Raw genomic sequence first — 21,850 nt, forward strand, 5'->3', positions numbered from 1 at the left:
GCTCACCGGCACCCGCCACACTCGTTTATCTCGCGGAAATCCCGAATATTACTGCGTGCTCTGCAGAAAAGTTGATTGAAATTGAAAGTCGTATTTTGCCGTATAGAGATATTCGATAATAAGTAGCTGCCTTAGCAGAAATAAATGGAGAAAAAAAAAAGTGCTACAAAAAATCAGCGCGCAGCACAAAATTTAACACTTGAAAGGGAAGGTTCAACACTTCTGAGGGAAAAACGAAAGGTTCAGACATCCAGGTGAATTTTCAGAAGTCCTGGAGATGACTGGCAGTAGCATTGCAGGGAGGGGATATAAAACAGAGCCAACTGTGGGTATTTTTAATTGCCCCCTGGGAAGAAGAGGCAAAGAATCAGGGAGATTTGGGGTAAAAACTGCAAGCACACAGCTAGGCCAAAGGTTTATGCCAGAGCTTAAATCTAGGAATAACAGATGTTGGAGAATGGTTTGGTGACAGGAATATCGTTCCCGTTTCTCCATGATCCATCCCACCCTTCACCCTCTCACAGAGAGCACGGAGAGCTCACAGTGTGAACACCCAGGAATTAAATCTGTAAGAATTAAGCTACTGCCCGTTACAAATAAACCATGGCAATGTAAAAAAAGGCCTTTGCCTCCCTAGGACCTTGTGTAGCATTACTGTGCTGTCTGACACTCTCCACCTCAGAAATAACTGAACTCCAGTTCATCTCTGCCTTGATCGCTAGGACTTTATGCACTACAATACAATAAAAATGCTGTAATTATAAACTGTAGTCTATTAAATACTGCACAAAGATATTCTGGCCAGCAGTACTGAAAAAAAAAAAAACCTCAATACATTTATAACTAAATTTATTTAGCTTTCTTATATGATATTTATATTGAGATATACATATATATATATATGAAATATACCCACAAGTTATTACAAAAGTGTCCAAACACAAGTTCTAGCACAGTAAAAAGTGATTTCTAGGAGAATTATCTGAGATCTACAGTATTTTGGCTTCAAGTGGAAGGATTTCCATTAGACATTGTAGGAAGAAGAGGACACATTTCCTCCATGGCCTGTCCAGTTAGTGTGGATAAATACCCCCGGCTTCGATAATAATTCGTATGTGTGTGCACCAAAGTAATCCCGCTGAGCCTGGAACAAGAACACACAAAACAGACACATCAATAGCACAGTCACATGAGGACTACAAGTTGCACCTACTGATACTCAACTATAGGAATACTAGAAAAAAGATCTGACTTCAGTATCATAACATTCAAATTTATTGTCTCATTATTAGAAAAATCACTGCAATGAAACATTTATTAATATCTAGTAATTATGAGTTCTGTAGAAACATAACTATATTACTTCTGCTTGGTACTAATCTAAAAAGCAAGCACTTATACATGCAAACATTCAAAGATACTTCTCTACAAAGCATTTTGATTCAAAGATATCACTCCCCTTGGTTCACAGATGGGACACTAACACATGCTGGGCACTGCTACACCAGTATCTCTGGTGTTCTTTATCCAGATATCTCTAAGTATTTTATTGATATTCAGGTGTATTTCAAGTGTAACAAACACGAGGCAATCTATACTGTGAATGATTAGGACATACTGCCACCGAGGCCTTTAAAGCAGTGCTTAAATAACATAATAATATTTCAGTAGCCAGAAGAGCTACTTCAGTACCCACCTGAATCAGGTTAGCAGGCAGTACCTCATGCCTGTATCCATCGTAAAAAGAAAGTGCAGTGGTGAAGCAGGGCATAGGGATTCCAATCTGTACTCCAGTACTGATCACACGGCGCCAGGAATCCTGGGAGAGAGGAGAAGAGGGGGGAAATAAAGAAAAAAGAAACTAATCAGTGCTTGCTCAGAGGTATGTGCAGGCATAGGCACTGTGTGCTATTTCACATTCTATGAAATCTAATAACCAGGTCTGTGCAAATCAGCAGTAGATTCCTGATTTTACATAAACAGGTCGACCTGTTTATGGTAAGTAAGATAAGAGTTAATAACAAGATGAGAAGAGTTGAGGCATGAACTCAAACCACAGCCTCAAGCAAGGATGCTGTTCTTTCACATAAACATGATCAGAACATCCCAAAAGCACAAACCCAGCAGGGAATGTTCTGAGCAAACATTGAGGCACTTCCAGGACCTCTCACCAAGCTGAGGACAAAGCTTGCCCAGGGGCATAAGAGGTCAGTGTGATACTTCGGACAGACATGTGGATAATCCCTGGTACAACTGTTCATCTGATCCAGTAACTTGCATGAAATATTTAGATTCAGTTACAAGAGTTATTAATGATAATATATGACTTCTTTGTTGGCCAGATAATCTGGTTTTAATTCTGCCTGTCAGCTCCATCCAAATCAGGACACTGTTTGGACAGACCCAGGCCCAAAGAACAGCGGGTTTGGAACACTGTTGTTTTGGGGCTACAGCAAACAATGGTACTGGAACAGAAATCCAAGTGCACAGGGCAGTGATGAGAATGTTCATACAGGCCAGGCATTCTTCCCTCATATTGTGGTCCTTCTGAATTGCTATTGCCTAAGGCTCTTCTATAACAGTAAAATGGAAACCTTCAGTTCCCAGTCATAGCTGGGGCAGTATCAAAGAGAAGAACCATGACAGTCCTGGCTGAAATTATTGTTTCTGTGCTCTCCTTTCCTTGGAACTCACCTGACAGTTTTGAACAGCTGTCTTAAAGAAATCATCCAGCAGCAAATTCTGGAGGTCAGGGTTTCGATCAAAAGCATCTTTGATTTTTCCCAGGAACACACTAGGCAGAAGTAAACCAGGAATAAATTTCACAGCTTTCAACAAAGGCCCAGAATCCAAAACTTACAGTGCCAAAATTTCACTCAGCCAGACTCAGATTCCAAACATTACAAAGACCAAAGAAAATCTGCAGCAGATTTTCTAAGCCACCAGAACAGAGGGTTCATCTGGTAACTTTTAGTCTGTCTCTGTAGAGAAACAGCCTCTCAGGACCTCATCAGCAGAGTAACTCCATGGATTTTCCAAGGAAATCTCCAGGCTTGTCAGCCAAGCACCACATAAACTAAACTGCCTGCTCTTCTCCCCTCAGCAACCAGGTTACCTCCTCATCTTAATTACCTCCTGATGATGCAGCCTCCCCTCCACATCAGTGCAATGGCACCATAATTCAGCGTCCAGCCGAATTCTTTGGCTGCTTGTCTCAGCAGCATGAAGCCTTGAGCATAGGAGATAATCTTGGAAGCATACAGGGCCTAAAAAAAAATCCAAAGTCACATTCCAAGAGAAGTCCCACAAAGCTGAACTAGAAACTTCACAGTCTACATATTCTGTTTAGTCCACATCTCAACAAGGATGAGCACAGTTGACACATTCCAGCTATCTGAGAACCAAAATATCCTTTCTAGTTGTTGGAAAGCTTGGTCTCGGCAGAGAGAGATATCAAGAGGTCAGTACCCATTGCAAAGACAGGAGTGCTGAGGGGTGGAAAAGCTCCTGTGCATGAATTATGACCTCTGCACCCCAGGTAGTGACCACTGCCCACTGTGGGGAGACTTGAATTCCCTCAGGACTATTCTTTGGTCAGGAATAGGTCACACTGTGCTTTGTGGACATCACTAGCCAGTGCACAGGGCTGAAACCAGGAACCAACTGTTATGAAATATAAACACAAGAGCTCCTCCCCAGGCTCACAGCACCCCAGCCCTGCTCTGGTGGGCAGCTCTGGCCCAGCACAGGGACTCACCTTGCGGATGTCCTCCAGGAAGGCCTTCTTGTTCCCACTGAACTGAGTCATTTTGGGCCCTTCCAGCAGCTTACTGGCCTGCACTCTCTCATCCTTGAGGGAAGACAGGCACCGTGCAAACACAGCTTCACCTTTGGGCACGGCAGGAAAGGGAGATCATTAGAAAGCTGAGTATCACTGCCAGTGTCTGAGAGACTCAAGAACACAGTGAGTGTCACTGACATGAGCCACAGACACAGTGAAACACAGGCACATGGGCAGTGAAAATCAAAATAAATCAAAATAAATCAAAATAGGAGAAAATAAGATTCATAAATCTGGGATGCCCCAACACTAGTGTTCAGAAGCCCATAAAGTTTTATAACATCACTAAGCAGGTTACTAAATGTCATCTGTCAGGGCTAAGGAGGTAGCACAGGAGTACTTTCAGCTCATAGAGAGAAAGCCTGAATGACAGTCTCTTGATCTGGCTCAGTCAATTCCTAATCATGCTGGTTTAAGTAGTATTTATTTGCAACTGATGACAGCATTGTAAAATAGGAGAAAAAAGAAAAAGTTTTCCTTTCAGAATCTGACAGAAGGAAAGCAAGCAAGTCTTCATACTGTACCTTTGTTTCACCTTTTAAGTTAGCCATGAATTATCAAAGAAAAAAAAAACCACACACACCAAAAATCAAACCAACAACAACAAAAAAAGAAGAAGAAGTAATATTTTCACAAGACTCTGGATCCTCCCTGCAGCAGGATTAGCATATCACGCCTAAATCAGAACTGGCTCCTTTCCATTTCTGAAAAAACTTCCTTCTACACTGGGGAGGAGCAGCGGGGTGGGAAAATCAGGGAAAAGCAGGAGTAGCATGACTGCTCTTACAGGCAGAAGTTTGCAAGTCATGCTTATGTAGTAAAACCACACAGAGCAACTGCCCTGAGAGTGCCACGTTTGCACAAGGGCTCTGGCACACACTTCCCCATCAGCCCATGGTTACCCAACCATGCTCCCTGGCACTGCACAGCACTAATCAGGGAGTGCCTCCCCCACCCTCGATCTTTGCAAGAACCCCAAAGAGCACAATACTAACAGCACAAGAAAGAAATACTGTTTCAAGCCGAGAACTGAAAGACTAGGGCGGCAGTAGAGTATTAAAATCATCTACGGAAGTTGTTTGGTTGTTGGAATGCAGCCATGTTCCTCTGATAGCTACACTGTAGTTACTCTTTTTTAGCTACTGGATATAATCTTTCTTATCTTCAGGACTGGACCAGCCAAGGAAAAGGAAAAAGAAGTAGAGAAAGCATGAAAATGAAAGCAATTCTGAGAGCAAAGAACCTGTTGAGTCATTTAATTACCCAACAGGAAGCCCACACCAGACCAGTGGTATTAGGGCACTGTAAAGGTGTTGCAGATGTATTACAGCTCCTGTGTTACAACACTCCCAGCACAGCACTTCATGTTCACCTGTCCCCGAGTCCTCACAGCGCTGTGGGGACACCACAGACACAGGTGTGACAACAGTACTGCCACCATTTAAGGAACAAGGTAAAAACAAGCCCCTCAGACAAAACCAGTAGCCAGGGCAGAAAGGCTGCAACAGCTACATCTAGAAAAACCTCCTTACTGGGATGTGGAACCTGCAGCAGGAAGGATGAAGGCAGATGGAGGAACAGTTACCTATGAGTGTGACAGGGACTCCGTATTCCAGGGCAGAGATGGCTGTCCACTTCCCTGTGCCCTTCTGTCCCGCGCTGTCCCTGATCTTGGGGAGGAGGTACTTGCCATCACTGTCTTTGAATTTGAGAATATTGGCTGTGATTTCAATCAGGAAAGAGTCCAGCTCTGTCTTATTCCATTCCTGAAACACCTGGAAAAGGGGAAGAAATGTGCTTGTACATACATACATATATATATACACCCATACATATACATACACCCACACACATATATACATATATATATACATAGACATATATACACATATATATATACACACCCCAATCTGCTATATCTACAATATACATCAACTGATTTATTGATTTATGTATGCATTTTGCCTGTTTGATTACAATGCTCAATGTTTCACTAGCTCTTTTCAGGCAAGGTAAGTCCTATCTCTACACAAGAACATGCTTTCTGGGGAGAAATCAGCAGAGAGTGGGAGAGTTTAGACAACTCCTATAAACATTCAGCTGTATGTGCTTGCTGCTCCCTACCTCATGGGAAGTTCAGGAATATTGTGCACTGCCCTTGCAGGAGGCATGTCAGAAAAATTCCCTTCATGCACGTGCAGCAGCTTCACCCAAGCCCAGCCCCTCACCAGGGGCAGACAACCACCATGGCACAAAAAAGGGCAAGACACTAAAAACTGCAGATCACCTTTGCCATCTCATCGTGCTCCATGCCCACCACATCCTTCATGAGGTGGTAGGCCTCACAGATCAGCTGCATGTCTCCATATTCAATCCCATTGTGCACCATCTTCACAAAATGTCCAGCACCTTCATCTCCCACCTGTCAGGAAACATCCAGAAATCCCATCAGCAACAGCATGGGCACTAATCCCAGAGTCTGATACCTGCCTGTGGCTTCCTTTGGCCTAAAGGAAGGAAGCAAAGCCAGTGTTAACTGAAACCAGTGGGTCACAGGTCCCTTCAGCTGCCCCAGCACATGACCCAGCCATAAAACTTTGCCTTCCCACGGCATGGTGTGAGTTATCAGAGATGGCAGATTGGAAATGAGCCCAGTCCACCACAAAATCAACCACTGATGGCACTGGGTTTATTATGGACAAACATCCACGAGCTTCAGCAGCCAAGCTACCTAAGTGGGCATGTGACCCCAGGTTAAGCCAGTACCAAATGAATATTTACCCACTCACAACAAGGCTCCCCAGATCCCACTTTAGCAGCAATGCTCTGGAATATGGTCTTGATGTGGGGCCTGTGGAGAAACAATACAGCTCAGCAGACAGGCAGGGACACAGACACCCCAAGAGACAAAACCAATATTCACCAGTATGGATCAGATGCCTCCTTCTGTGACCTGCCCAAAGGCAGCCTGGGCTGAGGGCATCTGGCAGGTTGATAGCCCACCATGCAGCAATGCCAATTAAATATATGTTTTCTGCAACTAGACAGTTTTTGCAAGATATTACACTGTGCAGACAAGCCTAATGCACTTAAAGGAGCCCAAATATCTTCTCCCTCCAAAACCAGAAGCTGTCCTTACTGAGCTGTTCATTGCAAAAAGATGATTGGGTAGCAGATCACTCTTGTGGATGGCTTTGTGCCACCAAATTTGAACAGGTTGACACAGGTATGAAACACTAATGCAAACAGACAGGGACTCCAGAGATTCTAAAGCTCAGGCAAAGCCTGGACACACCTTTTCTTTCTACATTTACAGAGAGAATGGGCACCCAGGCATAAAGTCTAATATGAGCATTGATGTACAGTTCTTCACAGCAGCAGAGTACAAAAGAGCACAGCAGCATGCAGGAACTTGCAGATAAATGTACTCAATAATCAGTACAAACATGTCCTAAAGTCTCCTTTTATAATGTGTCACTATAGGGACTTTTGCTGCTGCCTGATTCATGGTTAGCAACTTCCCAAGTGTACAGGGCCTCAAAAGAAAAAAATAAACATGAAATAGTACTTGTTTAACATTTAAGCAAAATTCCTTCCTCCCTTCAGATTTCTGTAGGTCCTGTGGAGTCCTGGAAGAAAAACCTGCCTCTGTTCTGCCTGCCATGAAGGCTCAGCATTGCCCCATGACCCCAGCTAGGTTGAGAAATCTTGAGCCTTGAGGAAGTGAGATGGTAACATATCTTGTTCCCTCCACACCCACACCCTGCTCCTGCCCTCCCTCGGCTCTCATTGTGAATAGATGATTATTGCACACCATTCTGAAGAAGAAACATAGTAGCTCACGCTTACCAGGCTTCTTTGGCTCCTCCTGGCATGAGTGAAGGTCCATATCTGGCACCCTCCTCCCCACCACTGACACCACTTCCCACAAATAAGATGCCCTTTGCCTGGAGCTCCTTACAGCGTCTCTGGAACAAAGAGCAGAGCAGCATTATTTGATTTTGTTTAACACCAGAGCCTTGCAAACAAAGGTTACCAATTCAGACCTAAAATTAGGTTTTCAATTCTGCTTTGGACAGGTTAGCAGCCAGCCTTAGAGAAAGCCTGTACACACACCAAAGTGAGCCTTAGAAAACTTCCTGTGGCTTTGACGTGGATCTTGCAAAAGGGACTCCCTGAGAAAACAAGTCCTTAAGCACCAGACAGAAAAGAGCAGCACTGAGGCTGGAGAAGGCTCAGAATTAAGTGTCAGGTGACACATGCTGTGTGCAAAGATGTGGGGGAGGCAGATTAGGCCCAAGGGGGAATTGCAGAGCTCACTGCAGAGTGCAGGGGGAAGCATGGACAACATAAGGGCAAATAATTCCCTCTGAGTGGGAGAGAGGCACAGGCTGAGACCCCTAAGGAGAGCTGCAAGCTCCCCAAGGATTAGTCCTCACTGAGTACCTGTTTTTTGTTCTGGCATGGCCAACTCACTTATCCAAGATCAGGATGTCAAAGCAGAAAGATGAACACCAGCACCCCTTATAAAGATTTAGAAATACCAGTCTGAATGCAGGATTTTCCTGTGAGCATCCCAGATATGCTAACGTAGCTTCTATAACTTCTAGAGCTACAGCCTGATCACAAGCAGATAATTACTCTGCTGCTCCCACTAACCAAGACAGCCAAACCAGCAGTTCTGTCTGCCTGGATTGTCCTGTGATCATGTAGGACTGAAAAGTAACAACAAATCCACAAAGACCCTTAGGCTTATAAATCTCCCTGAAACCTCCTTAAGATTTTAACAGGAAATTTTCTAAAGGCCTTCACTCTTTAAAAGATGTCAATAAAAACACTCGATGATTTGGGCGACTTCTACAAAATATTCTTTTAGAGCAGTCCTTAGCTACTGCAACAATCACTTTTCAACAGGCTGCATGATCTAATTTTGCAGAAATAATTCAGTTTGGCTTTTCCTGAGCAGGAGGGTGATGGCATCCTTTCAACTGACTATTCTGATGATCAGAGGAGAAAGAATCATGTGTATTTTATCCATTTACTTTGGGTAGGAAACAGCCTTACCGTGGTATCTCTGTACTCAGAATTCCCACCATCAATGATGATGTCCCCAGTCTCCAGCAAGGGCACCTGCCAAAAATAAATCAGCACTTTGATTTTCTCCACGCATTCAACCTTTAATTAATGATGAATAATTGAGAACATTCAGAGGAAACTCCTCCAAAAGACAGCAAGAAGTCACAGGTAGAAGGAATGTTTGCCTCACCAGTTTCTTGATGAAGTCATCCACGGCACTTCCAGCCTTCACCAGGAGGATAATGCGACGGGGCTTCTTCAGCTTGGAGACCATCTCCTCCAGGCTGTGAGCTCCAATCACTTTGGTTCCTTTGGCCTCATTGGCCAGGAAGTCATCCACTTTGGAAACTGTCCTGTTAAAAGCACACACCTGGGGGAGCAAGGAAACATGGTAATAAAAGCTGCCAACAGAACAGTTACTTTAGCTCGGACTACAAATTATACAAGCAAGGTTCAGCATCCTGTGCTCTCCCAGTTCCACCTTCCCCACAGGCACAGAACAGGGATGGACCTGAGCATGTCTTTGCAAGTGCCTTGGGAAGCTGTGGTTAAGGGCCAAGCCCAAGGCAAACTTCAGGAAAAGTCATGCATAACTAACATATCAGGTGCCAGCTGAGTACAGGCCTGCACCACTGCTCTTCCCTGGAAACGGGACAAAGGGCAGCACAGGTTACAACTAAAAGGAGGAAACAACACAAGGATGGAAAAAGCATCCACAAAATGCTCAGCTCCAATCCCAAGTGCTACTGAGTCAGCTTTTCTGAACAACATTTCCTTCACTTACCACGAAGCCGTGGTCGTTCATGTTCAAAATCAGGTTCTGACCCATCACGGCCAGTCCAATCAAAGCAATGTCAGCTCTGGAACGTGGAAGAGCAAAAACGCCAGGTGAGTCTCATTAGCAGTGATCCAGCAGCAGCATCCACACCTCTGCCAGGCTGTTCTGACCAGGCCAGCCCTCCCCTCCCTAACGAACACAGTCTGAGTTGATTCTGGCAGCTATTACTGCAAGAGATCATAGAATCACAGAATATCCCAAGTTGGAAGAGATCCCCAAGGATCTTTGAGTTCAACTCCTGGCCCTGCTACCCCAACAATCCCCTCCTGTCCCTGAGAGCATTGTCCAAACACTCCCGGAGCTCTGGCAGCCTTGGGGCCGTGACCAGAGCCTGGGGAGCCTGTTCAGTGCCAACCACCCTCTGGGGGAAGGACCTTTTCCTGAGATCCAACCTGACCCCGCCCTGACACAACTGCAGGTCATTTCAGGTCCCGTCACTGTCACCAGAGCAGAGATCGGAGCTGCCCCTCGTGAGGAGGCTGCAGATCCTTGTGGCTCCCGGTCGGAGTGCAGAACACACAGCTTGTCTCAAGTCACCGAGATTTATTCCCAACCACCAAGACGCAGTCGGATGAGCAGGAAAAGCAATCCAAAACACTGCACTACAGGCAGGGAGTAAAGCGAGCGGCTCTAACACGTCACTGATGGATCCAGCTCTATCACAGCTCCACAAAGAACAGACGCTGCACCACAACACCGTGCCTGCACGTTGCATCATGTTTTTGCTTCCGCAACGCCAAATGATTTGGGGTGAGCACAGAAAACGAGGAGAACGGGACATTCTGCTGGAGGCCCATGCAGGGGAGCCCAACCTGCCCCTCGGGGCCCGGGCTCACAACTTCCCTGCTCCACAGCCACGACTCGGGCAGCGGCCGCTCCCCGGCCCTGCCAACAGCCTCCCGGACACCGCGCGGCGCCTCCGCGGTCTCTCAGCCCCTCCAAGGCCCCGTCCGCCCCTTCCCTCTCCCCTCCGGGCCCTCCGCGGCACCCTCCACGCAGGACAGAGGGGCCCACGGCAGCACCCGCCGCCCCGGCCCCACGACTGGGGCACAAGTCCCCGGGCAGCGGCCGGAGAGACCCCCGCCTGCCTCAGCGAACAGGGGGCACCCTCGCCTCGCAGCGCCAACGAGGCAGTTTCAGCACTGTCCCCCGCCTCTCCGCCGCACTCACTCGGCCATGGCTTGCCGGCCGCTGAGGGCGGCGGCTCCAGGACTCCCTCTCGGCTCTCTCGGGGCTCTCCTGGGCTCGGCCTGCGGGCGCGCGCCGGGTCCCCCCTCAGCGCGCGAGCGGGGCGGGGCGGAGCCGAGCGCGCCCATTGGCCCGTCCGGCGGGCCCCGCCCCACGCCCATGGGCGATGGCCGCGGGTGCCACGCCCCTTAAAGGGGCAGCGGCGGGGGCGGCGCCGCCCGGGCCGGGCGGGGCTCAGCGGAGGGTCGGGTCCCGCATGTCCCCGCGCTGCCCCCGTGATGTCCCCGCACTGTCCCGCGCTGTCGCGTATGTCCCCCGGCCATCGACGCTCCCGAGGCCGCAGGAGCCCCGAGAGCCGCGCCCGCAGCTGCCCGATGCCTTCGCTGTGCCTCTGCCCGCAGCGATACCCGGGGACCGCAGCAAACCCCTGAGAGCTGCGCATTTGTCTTTTCTGGCCTTTAATTATTATTAATGGGCTTAAAATTCCGCTGTTGAACATCGTCCCAGGCTGCAGTCAGCCCCTCGCGTATCGCCGCCACCCATTTGTCTTCAGGTGTCCTGGAATTTAGGGAAAACTTGAAAAACCTGCCCCTCTGTGAGCAGTGAGGTTGCAGTAACTGTGAGAGGAGGAAGCTCCTGCTGGACCTTTGCTCCGCGACAGGCAAGGACACCTGCCGCGTGTTTAGTTTGGTTTCTATTAATTATTTTCTAAACAAACTGACCCATCAGGTTTTTGGTTCACCTTAATTTTGGGCATTAATGGATCAGGAGGCAGTGAAAGAGAGAGCAGCTCCTCTGACGTGTTTATTTTGCTGTAGGAGGAGCCACCACAAAAAGGTCAGAAGTTACTCAAGTGCCTACCTGGAAAGAAATAAGGCATCAGCAACAGCAGCAAAGAAGAGCTTTGCAGACAAAGAATAGATGTGGCAGCAGCCTGATAAAGGGGTTTTGTCATCATGTACCTGAGTTAAAGTTTTGAGAGCTGTTTGACCTGGTCTGGTGGCACTTAAATGCTTTGGGAATGTCCTGTCCATGACTTTTAAGAACATTCCACCTTCAGACCAAGACAGGAACGATCCACAGGGATTCCCTGACACATCTTTATTCACAGAGCTGGTGCCTCAAATGACTTTGCTGTTGTGTTGGGGTGGTTTGATTTCACACACTTCCTCTCATTTTTAACTGTCCCCCCAGATAAGCAAGTTCAATACTGGCATCTGGGACAAGCTGAATTCCTCCTTCAAGCCAAAAAATCTTTTGAAAGCATCCAAAAAGTCCTTCAAGATTCTGTGTAACACAGCAGAGAGGAAAGGATGAGGGAGGACAGGCAGAGCCTCCCATCTTTCTCAAGAACAGCTGAGACAAATCTCACGAAAGCATCAGCTTGTTCAGGACAGGTTTAGAAAACAAGTAACCAACCTAAGATACCAGTAATTAAATCATGATGAAAGGAGCACACATTTTACCTGCTAATGCACTGGTTGTACCTTTATTGTTTCACCTCGTTCACTAACAATTCAGTGGTGCAAGGTTACCATACACAGTTAGATATCTGCATTGCACACCTAAGGCTATACAGCAAATGGATCAGAATTAGTACAAATACATGAACTATATTTACATTTTGTATACTCAAGCTCCAAATATCGGATATATTTACAAAATAAAATAAGAAAATGAAAACCTGAAATTAATGTACAGTGTTGCTGATACACTCCTTCGCTGGGATGAAATCAGTTTGCAAAGAGATTTGTTCGAGAAGGCCACTTATACAGCATATACCTTGTATACCTTGTGTACAGAGATGGACAGGGACACGGGCACTGCCATGCCAAGGGATGTGTTCAGTGAACAGCATGTCTGATGTCCGAATTCGGGAGCCATAACCAACTGCACATGAAGTGTGGACAAGCAGAGTGGAAAATTAAAGGCCTGATCCTGGGGAGTGCTGATCACCTGAGACTCCCTCTGCTTCCAGTCCTGGCCCCCAGGAAAGCACGGGGTAGTTCAGCACTGTTCAGGGTCAGGCCATTCACTTGGCAGCATTAAAACTGAAGATTTAGGAGCTCCATCCCCCCAGTTTTCCGAATCCACAGCTGATCCTGGCAATTTACAACCTGTTCCCAATGACATTGGACACAACCACCTCCTTGGTGTTGGACTCGTTTTGGTTTCGAATACGCAGAACGCATAAATGGCCTTCTGAACAAAAGAAAAGTCAGTCCTGCTCTTGAACAGCTGATGGTTTTTTAAACAAGGAAGCACAAAGTTAATACATTCCTGCTACAGACAGCACAGCCAGGCCACGACCGGGGTGAGGAACTTCAGTGTGGAGATGGGACACACACCCGGCCCAAGGGACATTCCCAGACCCTTCCCGAGCAGCAGCAGGATCCTCCCTCCTTCCAGCAGCAGGTTCAGCAGCTGCACCTTCCACAGAAACACCCACCACAGCACAAACTCCCACCAACTCAGGCTGTGCAGGAGAACCAGACAGATGCACGTGCACAGGCAGTTATTAGTTGATTGTATGGTACCAGTGGGTGTTAGACTGAAGCTAATCCTCTTCCTTATCTAATGTGCAATTAATTACAGATGTATAAATATACAATACATTACATAAAATTAAATCCCTGTAAATTAGATAACAAGCAGCAAAAAGTAAAGTCTTTGCTTTGAAATACCTTGCTAATTAGTAATCAGGATTATTAGCCATTGATCAGAAAAACCCTTTTTCAGCAGTGTGGAAAGAGGACTCCCTTCCCTTCTGCATCCCAGAATAGAGGGAATCTTCTTTAAAAAGGTACTTAAAGTGCATTTCTAAAATACAGTATAGGAGGTTTAGCTTAGTTTTAAACTATTCAGGAAGATTCAACATCATTTTCAATGGACAAAAAGGGTAATTTTCTCCTTCCTTTTAGAGAAGAACCCAAAGCCCCAAGCCCAGCCTAGTTTCACTCTGGTTCTCCCCAGGAAAGCCCTCCAGGCTCGCTCTGTGTGTGCTCTCTGGGCTGGCAGGCCCACAGCAGATGCCTCATCTCCAGAGGCCGAGTCCCAAGAGCTGTTTGACTCTGGGACTCCACACACACACAGCAGGTAACCAAGAGAGGGCTTAGAAGTGTCAGGAGAAGGCAAATCAGCACATTTTCCCCTTCTTGCTCTGTTTCCAAAGAGAAATTTCTAACATGCTGGGCTAAGCCTGGAAGTGGATGGAAATTCAGGTTTGTGTTTTTTTTGCTTTGTTATCTTTTCAGAGAAAACTTGGATTGATTTCAATCCAGCTCTAAGTAGGGAAACTCAAATGCCTCAGAGCAGGATTCAGTAATTGGAAAAAAACTTTGTTTGCCTTTATGCCAGACTAGAAAACAGTAATGCCCATTTGAACTCCACACAACAGGACCTATTTTGTCACAAATTATGCAGCTTTAAGAGATACTGATGCTTAAAAAGAGAATTTTGCTCTTCTGATGATCTGTTGTCCACACAGACATCAAGTCACCAGAAGCTGCTTGTGGTTTTTAGACAGAAGAGAGACATTTATGCAACACGGCTGTAACACTTCCAGCTCTGCATAAAATAAGCATCTGTCTCTTCCTGCTTTTAAGGAAGATCCCTTAATCATGATTCCATGCAATGCCTATATCCACTTAGTTCATTCTCTGGCTTATCCAAAGCAAAGACTTAGCAAACTAGTTTTCTTCTAGTTAAAAAAAGAAAAAGATAAAAGTTAAAATGCTCTCAGTGTGTCACAACCTACCACCACCTAAATCACTCTGCCTCCTCAAACTGGTTCCACTTCCATCATAAACAGTGGTGATGGCAGCAATAACTTAATGCTTAGAATTAACCTAATTCTTGAGATCAGCTTAGCTCCAGTGTGAGGAGCCCTCCTGCAGGACAAAGAGTCTTATCCACACACTGGAAGTGCTTTATCATCATTGCATAACAAAGGAATATCATCACTGTATTTAGAGTCACACACAGTTAAACAAGACAAAAAACAGAAGGGAAAAATAAAATAATAAAAAAAAAAACCAACACACAAACCACAAAACCATCCCTGTCGTGCTCCTGGGCCCCCAGGATGCTCCCTCGCTCTGGCTTCCAGTTCTGAAACAAATCTGAGCACCACAGAGGCAGCAGGAGAGGGTGATTTAGCTTGAGAACTCTCTCGAGGGATAGAAGGATATGTCCTAGCAAGAGGCAGACTCCTCTCCCTGCTCCTTTGCCACCCCTGCTTTAGGAGCTCTCACTGTGCAGAGCACTTGACTGAACAATGAGAACCCCAGAAAGCCAAAACCTTGCTCAGTGGATTCCAGTCCCACAGAATTCCCATGGCATGGCATGACCGGCTGAGGCATGACCTGAATCCAAATGACCCTCTGGAGCTGGAGTGTGCCAAGATGTGCCTGCTGGAATAGTGGAACAACCCCCTTTTACCTCTCCCTTGAGGGGCTGGAACCTCCCAATGACATTCCTGCCCATTCCCCAGGATCAGAGCCCTACCAGTGCCCAGGGAAGTAGAACACAGCAGTCTGAAACACAGTAGAACACACACCCCCCAACCTCCCTGAAAACCTGGCAGAGAGAGGAAATTCCTTCTGCTTTCCTTTCTTGGGGCAAAGGCCAAAGCTTTGGCCACAAGGAGAACTTCAAACTGTAGGTCAGGAACTGACACCACCCAGCTGATGTCCAAGAAGCCAGTTCTGACACTCCACTGACCAGGACCAGGATCCACTTCATCTGTCCTCCAGGAAGGACTAACTCTGAAGCTCAAATTAACTAGTGGGGTTCAGCTGATGAAAACTGCAGCAAGGAAATTAGGAGACGTGTGACAGTTATTGCAAAAGGAACTGAAAGTGTCCTGCTGCTCCCTGGAGAAAACTGCAAGTGCTGGGGCTGCCTGGGAAGTGTTTCCTAGGCCGAGGATGCTCCCCATGGACAGGTGGGGTGACACCTGAGCATCACTCAGGGATGCACAAACAGGCCTTCTGGAACAATGCCCCAGAGCAGCCAACCCTGACACACCAGTGACAGCCCTAAACCTCTTCCCAGAGAGGTGAGAACTGTTCCTGCAGAACTCCAGAGTCAGGACCAGGAGCAGCAAGAGGAGACCTGCCCTCCATGGTGATCTCCTGCTCCAGGGAACAACCACAGTTCCCTTCCCATTTAACACTCTCCATCTGCCAAATACCAGGCTGAGCATCTGACATTTTGGGGATTTTATGTACTATTTCAGCCACGGGATCTATTCCTCCTCACATCAGCTCAGAGGCAGGGGAGTGTTGGTGGCAACTCCTTTGGGTGAGAGTTAAAGCCAAGCACTGTTCACCTGCAACCCCACAGCAGGAGCTTCAAGGCAGATTTTCCTGGCCAGTCCTTCCTGGTTTGTTCCCTGTCTTTTTCCAGCTCATCCCCTTTGCCTGTTGGACCCTGGAAACTCAAAAAGTCCAAACTCCAGTCTGCCCAGATAGATTTGTCCAATATCAGCTCTCAACAGAGTTGAAATTAGAGGCTGGATCCAGAAAGCCTGAGGAGCTATTGCAGTTCCTGGCTGGGTAATGTCTACATTGAAGAATTTATCTTTCCCTGGCATTGGAACTTTGCCCTGAGGGAACCAATGACCACTGCCAAGTCCCAAATTGAATGAAAACTCTGCAGCAGTCCAGACAGACAACAACAGACAGTGGGACAGACACCAAAAGGTCAGTTGAAATGGGAAAAACAATTGTTATAACAAAAAATAAATAATTTTTTTTTCTTTTTTTGAGTCGTGCATAATCACTCCTTTTTTTTTTTGATTTTTTTTTTTCTTTCTCTTTTTGTTTGGCCACATGCTACTAGTACAGTTCTGGTACAGGTGAAAAGAAACAAGGTAGGGTTAGAATACCTAGAAAATGTGCTGAAGGAGTGGGGCAGGTGGGGGATGTTAAGCCACAGGATTACATACAAGAGAAACTGTCAAGAATCACAAAGAGAAAATGAGAGGTAACACCATCTACCAGGAGGTGAGGCAGGGGACAGATGAGAACATTACATGGACTCAGTACTTCATCTGGCCCGTGCGCCTTCGAGCCAGTTTTGACCTGCACAGGGAAGAAGGGAAAAAGCAGTTGGTGAATTCTGGAAGTTTATTTTTCCACCCTCCTCCCCACAGTTTGCCCAACTTTTTTTTTTTTTTTAAATCTTTTTGTACAGTCCTGGTTTGCTCCCCATGGCAAGAAAGTGAACCATACCCAGGGCTGTGATGAGAAAAAATTCTCACTCCTCTGTTGTGCTCCTTTAAAGGGAGGCAGAATCTTCTAAGGGCTACACTGTTCAGAAATTATTTGATGCTGTGACAGCTTAGTTTTTAATTTTTTTTCTTTTTTTACTGAAAGAAGGGTTACTGCAATGTAGTAAGATCTCTGCAGCAAGCAGGGGCTGCCTGGGACCTGTGTTAATGGGAAGCCTGCTAGAGAAGCTCAGAAAAGGGAAGGAAATGAGAATTTCTGCTTTAGCTCATCATCAAGAACCTAAAAAGGCAGAGAGGCAGGCAGAGGCTTTATAAATCTGTAAAATGACAATGGTGGCCTCCAAGTGCAGCATTCCACCCAAGTTCAAAGTGTGGCTGTTAAAACATCACAAGCCAAAGAAGCAGCAGCCCCTGTAGCTCCTGAAACACAGGGTGCTTGGTTTCCTGATTGTTTGGGGCAGGGGGGTTGCCTCCCTTCTTCCCTTCTTCAGCTCCCCCAACTCATCAGATTCTTCAGAACAAGATTAAACTCCATGACCAACCCTCTGCTCCTGGTCTGAGCCTCTCCCTGCCCTCCTGCTCCTCTCCCTGCCCTCCTGCTCCTCTCCCTGCCCTCCTGCTCCTCTCCCTGCCCTCCTGCTCCTCTCCCTGCCCTCCTGCTCCTCTCCCTGCCTGCCCCAGGTGCCTCTCACCGAATTGTGCCAGCCAGGAGAGGATTGAAGGCATATAACCAGTCGTTCATGTCCTTGTCGTTGATGGCCTGCAGCAGGACCCCACGGTGCTTTGTGCACACTCCAAAGGTGTTGGGTGTCTGGAAGATGGAAAACAATTTAAATACTGAAGTCTAAAAGCACAGAAGCTGATGCACAATTCCTCTCTCTGCCTCGTTCCTAAACCCTACAAGGCCTAAGGGCTTTCTTTTAAGTTTCACTGCTCATGTCCAGAATATTATTAGCCATTGACTTCTACAAAACAATGTTTTAACTCATGAGTGTGGACTTTGATGGAGCAGTAAAGTTCATTTGGTACCTTGCAGGATGTTTGTGCGTGTTGTTTTGTGGGGTTTTTCTTTAAATAAACAAAACACACAATGGCAGAACACCACACAAAGGAAGATGCAAAAACCAAATACGGGGTGATGGTACCAACACATCCCCTAAAAGCTGATCTGATGTGTAAGAGCAGTCAGGTTCAGTCTCTGGCTGTGTCCAAAACACAAGAAACCCTGAACAAACTGGGAACTCTGTGGGCAGAATCATCAGATCCCAGACATCCTCCCAGATGCATTTTGCTTGGACCAGAGATGACACACCTGATGTTATGGATCCACCACTGCCTGTAACGTTCCTGCTTTATGGGTAAACAAAAAACAGCTCTCAGACTGACCTTTACCATTGCCTGCTGATCCTCACTGTATTCCACCTGGGCTGTGGATAAGTTGATGATTCCTCTTTCTACAGGGTCTTTGTCACTGTTGTAAATAAAAACATAGGGACGGCGAACCACCACGAAGTGCTTGGCCCAGGAGGTGGAGAGAGGCTCCTTGAAGTGGAGGTATCCTTTCTTGGAGACCACAGAGCTGGAAAAAAAATCCCCACATATTAACAGGAGGAGATTTTTCCCTAAATTAGGCACCTACTGAGTATCCCTGTTAACTGCAAAACACTGTGTAAGACACTTGGTCTTTAACACGCTTTGTCTGCAACAGTGTTCAGAAAAGTTCTGCTGTTACAAGCTGAACTGTGTCTTCAATAACTATGCAGAAGTCTGACAGAAAGAAGGACCCTACAGATCTCTAAGTGAACTTCAGCCACAGTTTGATGCTAACAAACATCATATTTAAGCCACTGGAAATCCTGTTCTTTAAGAAGATGCTGAGAACGAAAGCTGCAGAGATCAAACATCAACACAACCTTCCCCAGCCCTGCCTCCACCACACAGGGCTCTGCAGCTCTGCTATCACCTGTTAATTTTCCCTCCTCAAACGGGATATAGAACCTACAAACCTCAAAAAGCCCCTGTGACAGCTCTGGGGAAGCCACAACAATAAAAAACTTACCCTGGTCTGATTTCCTCAATATCAGGAACGAGGTTTAGGAACTCATTCTTTCCAGCTCTGGCAAGATAGGAAGTTTCTACTGCAGGAATTATCTGGAACTGTTCCACCTCATGACAGGGACTGGAGGCACGAGAATTTGCTTCTGGTGTCCTTTACAAAAAAAGTGGAGAAGGAAAAAGTCAATCCCAACAAAGCAACTGAATGTGACAATGGAATTTTAAAGTGCATTTACAGCCCAGCCTGTCTTAGGAGTTTCATCCTCCAGCCCAGAATTTTGGAAAGACATTGGGATCCTTTTGCACAACATCAAATAGCATTTTTCCTTGATATCTGTGGAATAAAATTTATAATAACTGCAAGTAAGCTGTTTCCCCACTACTTTTCCCATGTTCCTCCTGCTAACACAGTCACAACACAGGTACACATCTTTGATGTAAAAAGTGTTTCATCAGCACTCCTCCCCTCAGGGATGTTAAACTGAGAAGGTACAAATTAAACGTCTTTCACTAAGTAGTTGTTCCAAATTCAATCAAAAATATCTGCTACAGATACAGCTGAGAAAGATAAACAGAGAGTAGTGGCCAAACTGGTTTGTTTGGGTTGTTATTAGTAGATCTTCGTAACAGACCTCTGAAACAACTTGTGGATTCTGCTCACTGCAGATGCACTGGTCACTGGAATGACAAGCATCTGAGTGTTCCTCCAGCACAAAGGGAAAAAAACCACTTCAGAATGGGGAAAAATAACTGTGCAGAGGGACTGGAGGAGTAAGGCAAGGGGGCTGTAGAGAGAAATATTTCAAAGTAGGGAGAAGGAAGAAAAGAGGAGAAAAAATATCAGGAAACACAGCAAAGAGATTTGTGAAGCACTGAAAAGTGATGTTTTCCTACTAATGCACCACACTTACTTCTGATCAATCGAGTTGCATCTGGAATCCACCAGAGAAGGGCAGGTAGATGAAGGGGTGAGGGTTGCACTGCTGAAACTGGACACGGACGGGTCCCGCCCGATGGGAGAAATATCCGACAGCTCCGGGGACAAACACAGGGACAAAGGGTCAAACAGAGCTGGGTTTGCAGCTGGGGCTCAGCCCTGGCTGAACACTCAGCTCAGACAACACAAAGGTATTTCCATCAGCCATTGCCCTACTCAGTTGTCAAATTTTTGCACACAACTATAAATAAATAAATAAAATACAACTTCTGCAGACAGAGCTTGTTATCATGTCCTGCACCTCTGAGTATTCACAGCCTGACTTCCTCAACGGAACATCACACTATGCAGTTTGCAACTTGGGGTTCCCTGGGCCTACAGGCAGAATTTTTAAGAGTCAATTTATCCTTTTACATTGGGAAAGTGTATGGAGGGAGCACTGTAAGAGCACTTCCAGTCTGCTGATCAACTGGAAGATGTCCTACAGTCCAAGTCCACACCATCTCCAATTCCTGTAATACTCTTTGCAACCTGATGCTGAATAGCCAAATACTTCCAACAGACTGAAAATAAAAATTAATGAAATGAATATAAAGTGGTTTATCTTTTCATAGTATCAGCAGATTCCACGACCCATAATGTGTTGCTATTGTACTACAAATACAGTGTATTGTCCTACATGACATATTTACCTTACAATCACTGATGCTGTTGTACACCTGGTTGAATTCCCGATTGAAAGTGTGAGTCAGGAGCTGCAGACACTAAAGAGGGGGAAAAACAAATGAGAGACAGAAAGAGAATTTTACATTTAGATTTTCAGGGAAATCTGAATACAAGAGGCAGTTTGCCAAGACACGCTTGGGCAGCTTGTGAAACAATAAACAAATCCTAAACTGCTGTGAAAAATCCCAGAAGAAGAGAGGAATAATCTCTTCCCTTGATAAAATTAGAAAGAAGAAGAGGGGAATAATCACTTCCCTTGATAAAATTAGGAAGCTTTACTTATAGAACTATTAATGAAGGGGGATGAGGTGAGTGAACAGCCACGGCACAAAGCTATTGCGGTTTTGTGGTGTGAGTGGATGATTTCACCGGAGAACACACTCCAGTGAAACCCTCACAGTGCTGGGCATTCACTGTGCTATCTGAGAAGCTCATCATTGATCTTTAACCACCCTTGGTACCCCAGTTCTCCCCCAAGACTCCCCTGCCCTGCCCCACCTTGGTGGCCAGCTCCTTCTCCCTGTCCACCAGGCTCTCGATGTCGGCCGAGTCGTAGCCGCTGCTCTCGCTGGGCGTCACGGCGCTCTCGAAGGTCGTGGTGGAGATCTGGGAGGAGATGCTGGTGGAGGTGCTGAGGGTGCCACTGCTCAGGCTGGGGGACAGCGAGTCACTCAGGGACTTGGGGATGCTGTCACCGAGCTTTTCACGGAGCAGAAGGAAGTGCCGGGTTTTCTCCACCTGGTGAGAGGAGAAATGGGTATGGTCTGCTCCAGGACGGGGCCTGTTTCACAGACACTCAGTTCTCAGGCATTCTTTTATATTCAGACCAGTGAACATTCTCCCAAGGGAAGGGAGTTTACAATGGCACTGGAAATTGAATCTGCCTTTGTTGAATACACTGAGATTCTGAGCTGAAGGTCCCACTCAGCAGCCAGCCCACACTTTGTATCTTCT

The 21,850-nt window shown here is 46.4% G+C and overlaps 3 protein-coding genes across 7 annotated transcripts in view; all 3 read right to left on the minus strand.

The window, feature by feature from the left end:
- LOC103765461 (centromere protein S) overlaps nucleotides 1-605 on the minus strand; it is a 3,141-nt gene extending 2,536 nt beyond the window's left edge. The window contains exons 1-2 of the mRNA XM_029962398.1: nucleotides 595-605; nucleotides 7-60 (exon numbers count right to left, since the gene is read on the minus strand). Coding sequence (XP_029818258.1) covers nucleotides 7-60; nucleotides 595-605 — 65 coding nt within the window. The remainder of the gene's footprint in view (nucleotides 1-6; nucleotides 61-594) is intronic.
- Nucleotides 606-832: 227 nt separating this feature from the next.
- PGD (phosphogluconate dehydrogenase) lies at nucleotides 833-10,980 on the minus strand. The gene is made up of 13 exons (XM_018079410.2): nucleotides 10,926-10,980; nucleotides 9,702-9,777; nucleotides 9,108-9,287; nucleotides 8,906-8,971; nucleotides 7,691-7,809; nucleotides 6,623-6,692; nucleotides 6,129-6,263; nucleotides 5,427-5,616; nucleotides 3,758-3,888; nucleotides 3,133-3,266; nucleotides 2,695-2,794; nucleotides 1,697-1,819; nucleotides 833-1,144 (listed from the first exon to the last, which is right to left on the minus strand). The coding sequence occupies exons 1-13, from the start codon at nucleotides 10,931-10,933 to the stop codon at nucleotides 1,025-1,027; spliced, it is 1,452 nt and encodes a 483-aa protein (XP_017934899.1). The 5' UTR covers nucleotides 10,934-10,980; the 3' UTR covers nucleotides 833-1,024.
- A 1,423-nt stretch (nucleotides 10,981-12,403) lies between these two features.
- Nucleotides 12,404-21,850, minus strand: part of KIF1B (kinesin family member 1B) — an 81,033-nt gene continuing 71,586 nt past the window's right edge. For all 5 annotated transcript variants that reach the window (XM_008928723.3, XM_008928722.3, XM_018079408.2 and 2 more), the window contains 7 exons: nucleotides 21,395-21,634; nucleotides 20,863-20,934; nucleotides 20,145-20,266; nucleotides 19,238-19,387; nucleotides 18,565-18,757; nucleotides 17,871-17,989; nucleotides 12,404-17,029 (listed from right to left, as the gene is read on the minus strand). In XM_008928723.3, coding sequence (XP_008926971.1) covers nucleotides 16,987-17,029; nucleotides 17,871-17,989; nucleotides 18,565-18,757; nucleotides 19,238-19,387; nucleotides 20,145-20,266; nucleotides 20,863-20,934; nucleotides 21,395-21,634 — 939 coding nt within the window. In that variant the 3' untranslated portion in view covers nucleotides 12,404-16,986. The remainder of the gene's footprint in view (nucleotides 17,030-17,870; nucleotides 17,990-18,564; nucleotides 18,758-19,237; nucleotides 19,388-20,144; nucleotides 20,267-20,862; nucleotides 20,935-21,394; nucleotides 21,635-21,850) is intronic.

Source organism: Manacus vitellinus, unplaced genomic scaffold (genome assembly GCF_001715985.3).
Source record: "Manacus vitellinus isolate BGI_N305 unplaced genomic scaffold, ASM171598v3 scaffold_46_pilon, whole genome shotgun sequence".
NCBI lineage: Eukaryota > Metazoa > Chordata > Aves > Passeriformes > Pipridae > Manacus > Manacus vitellinus.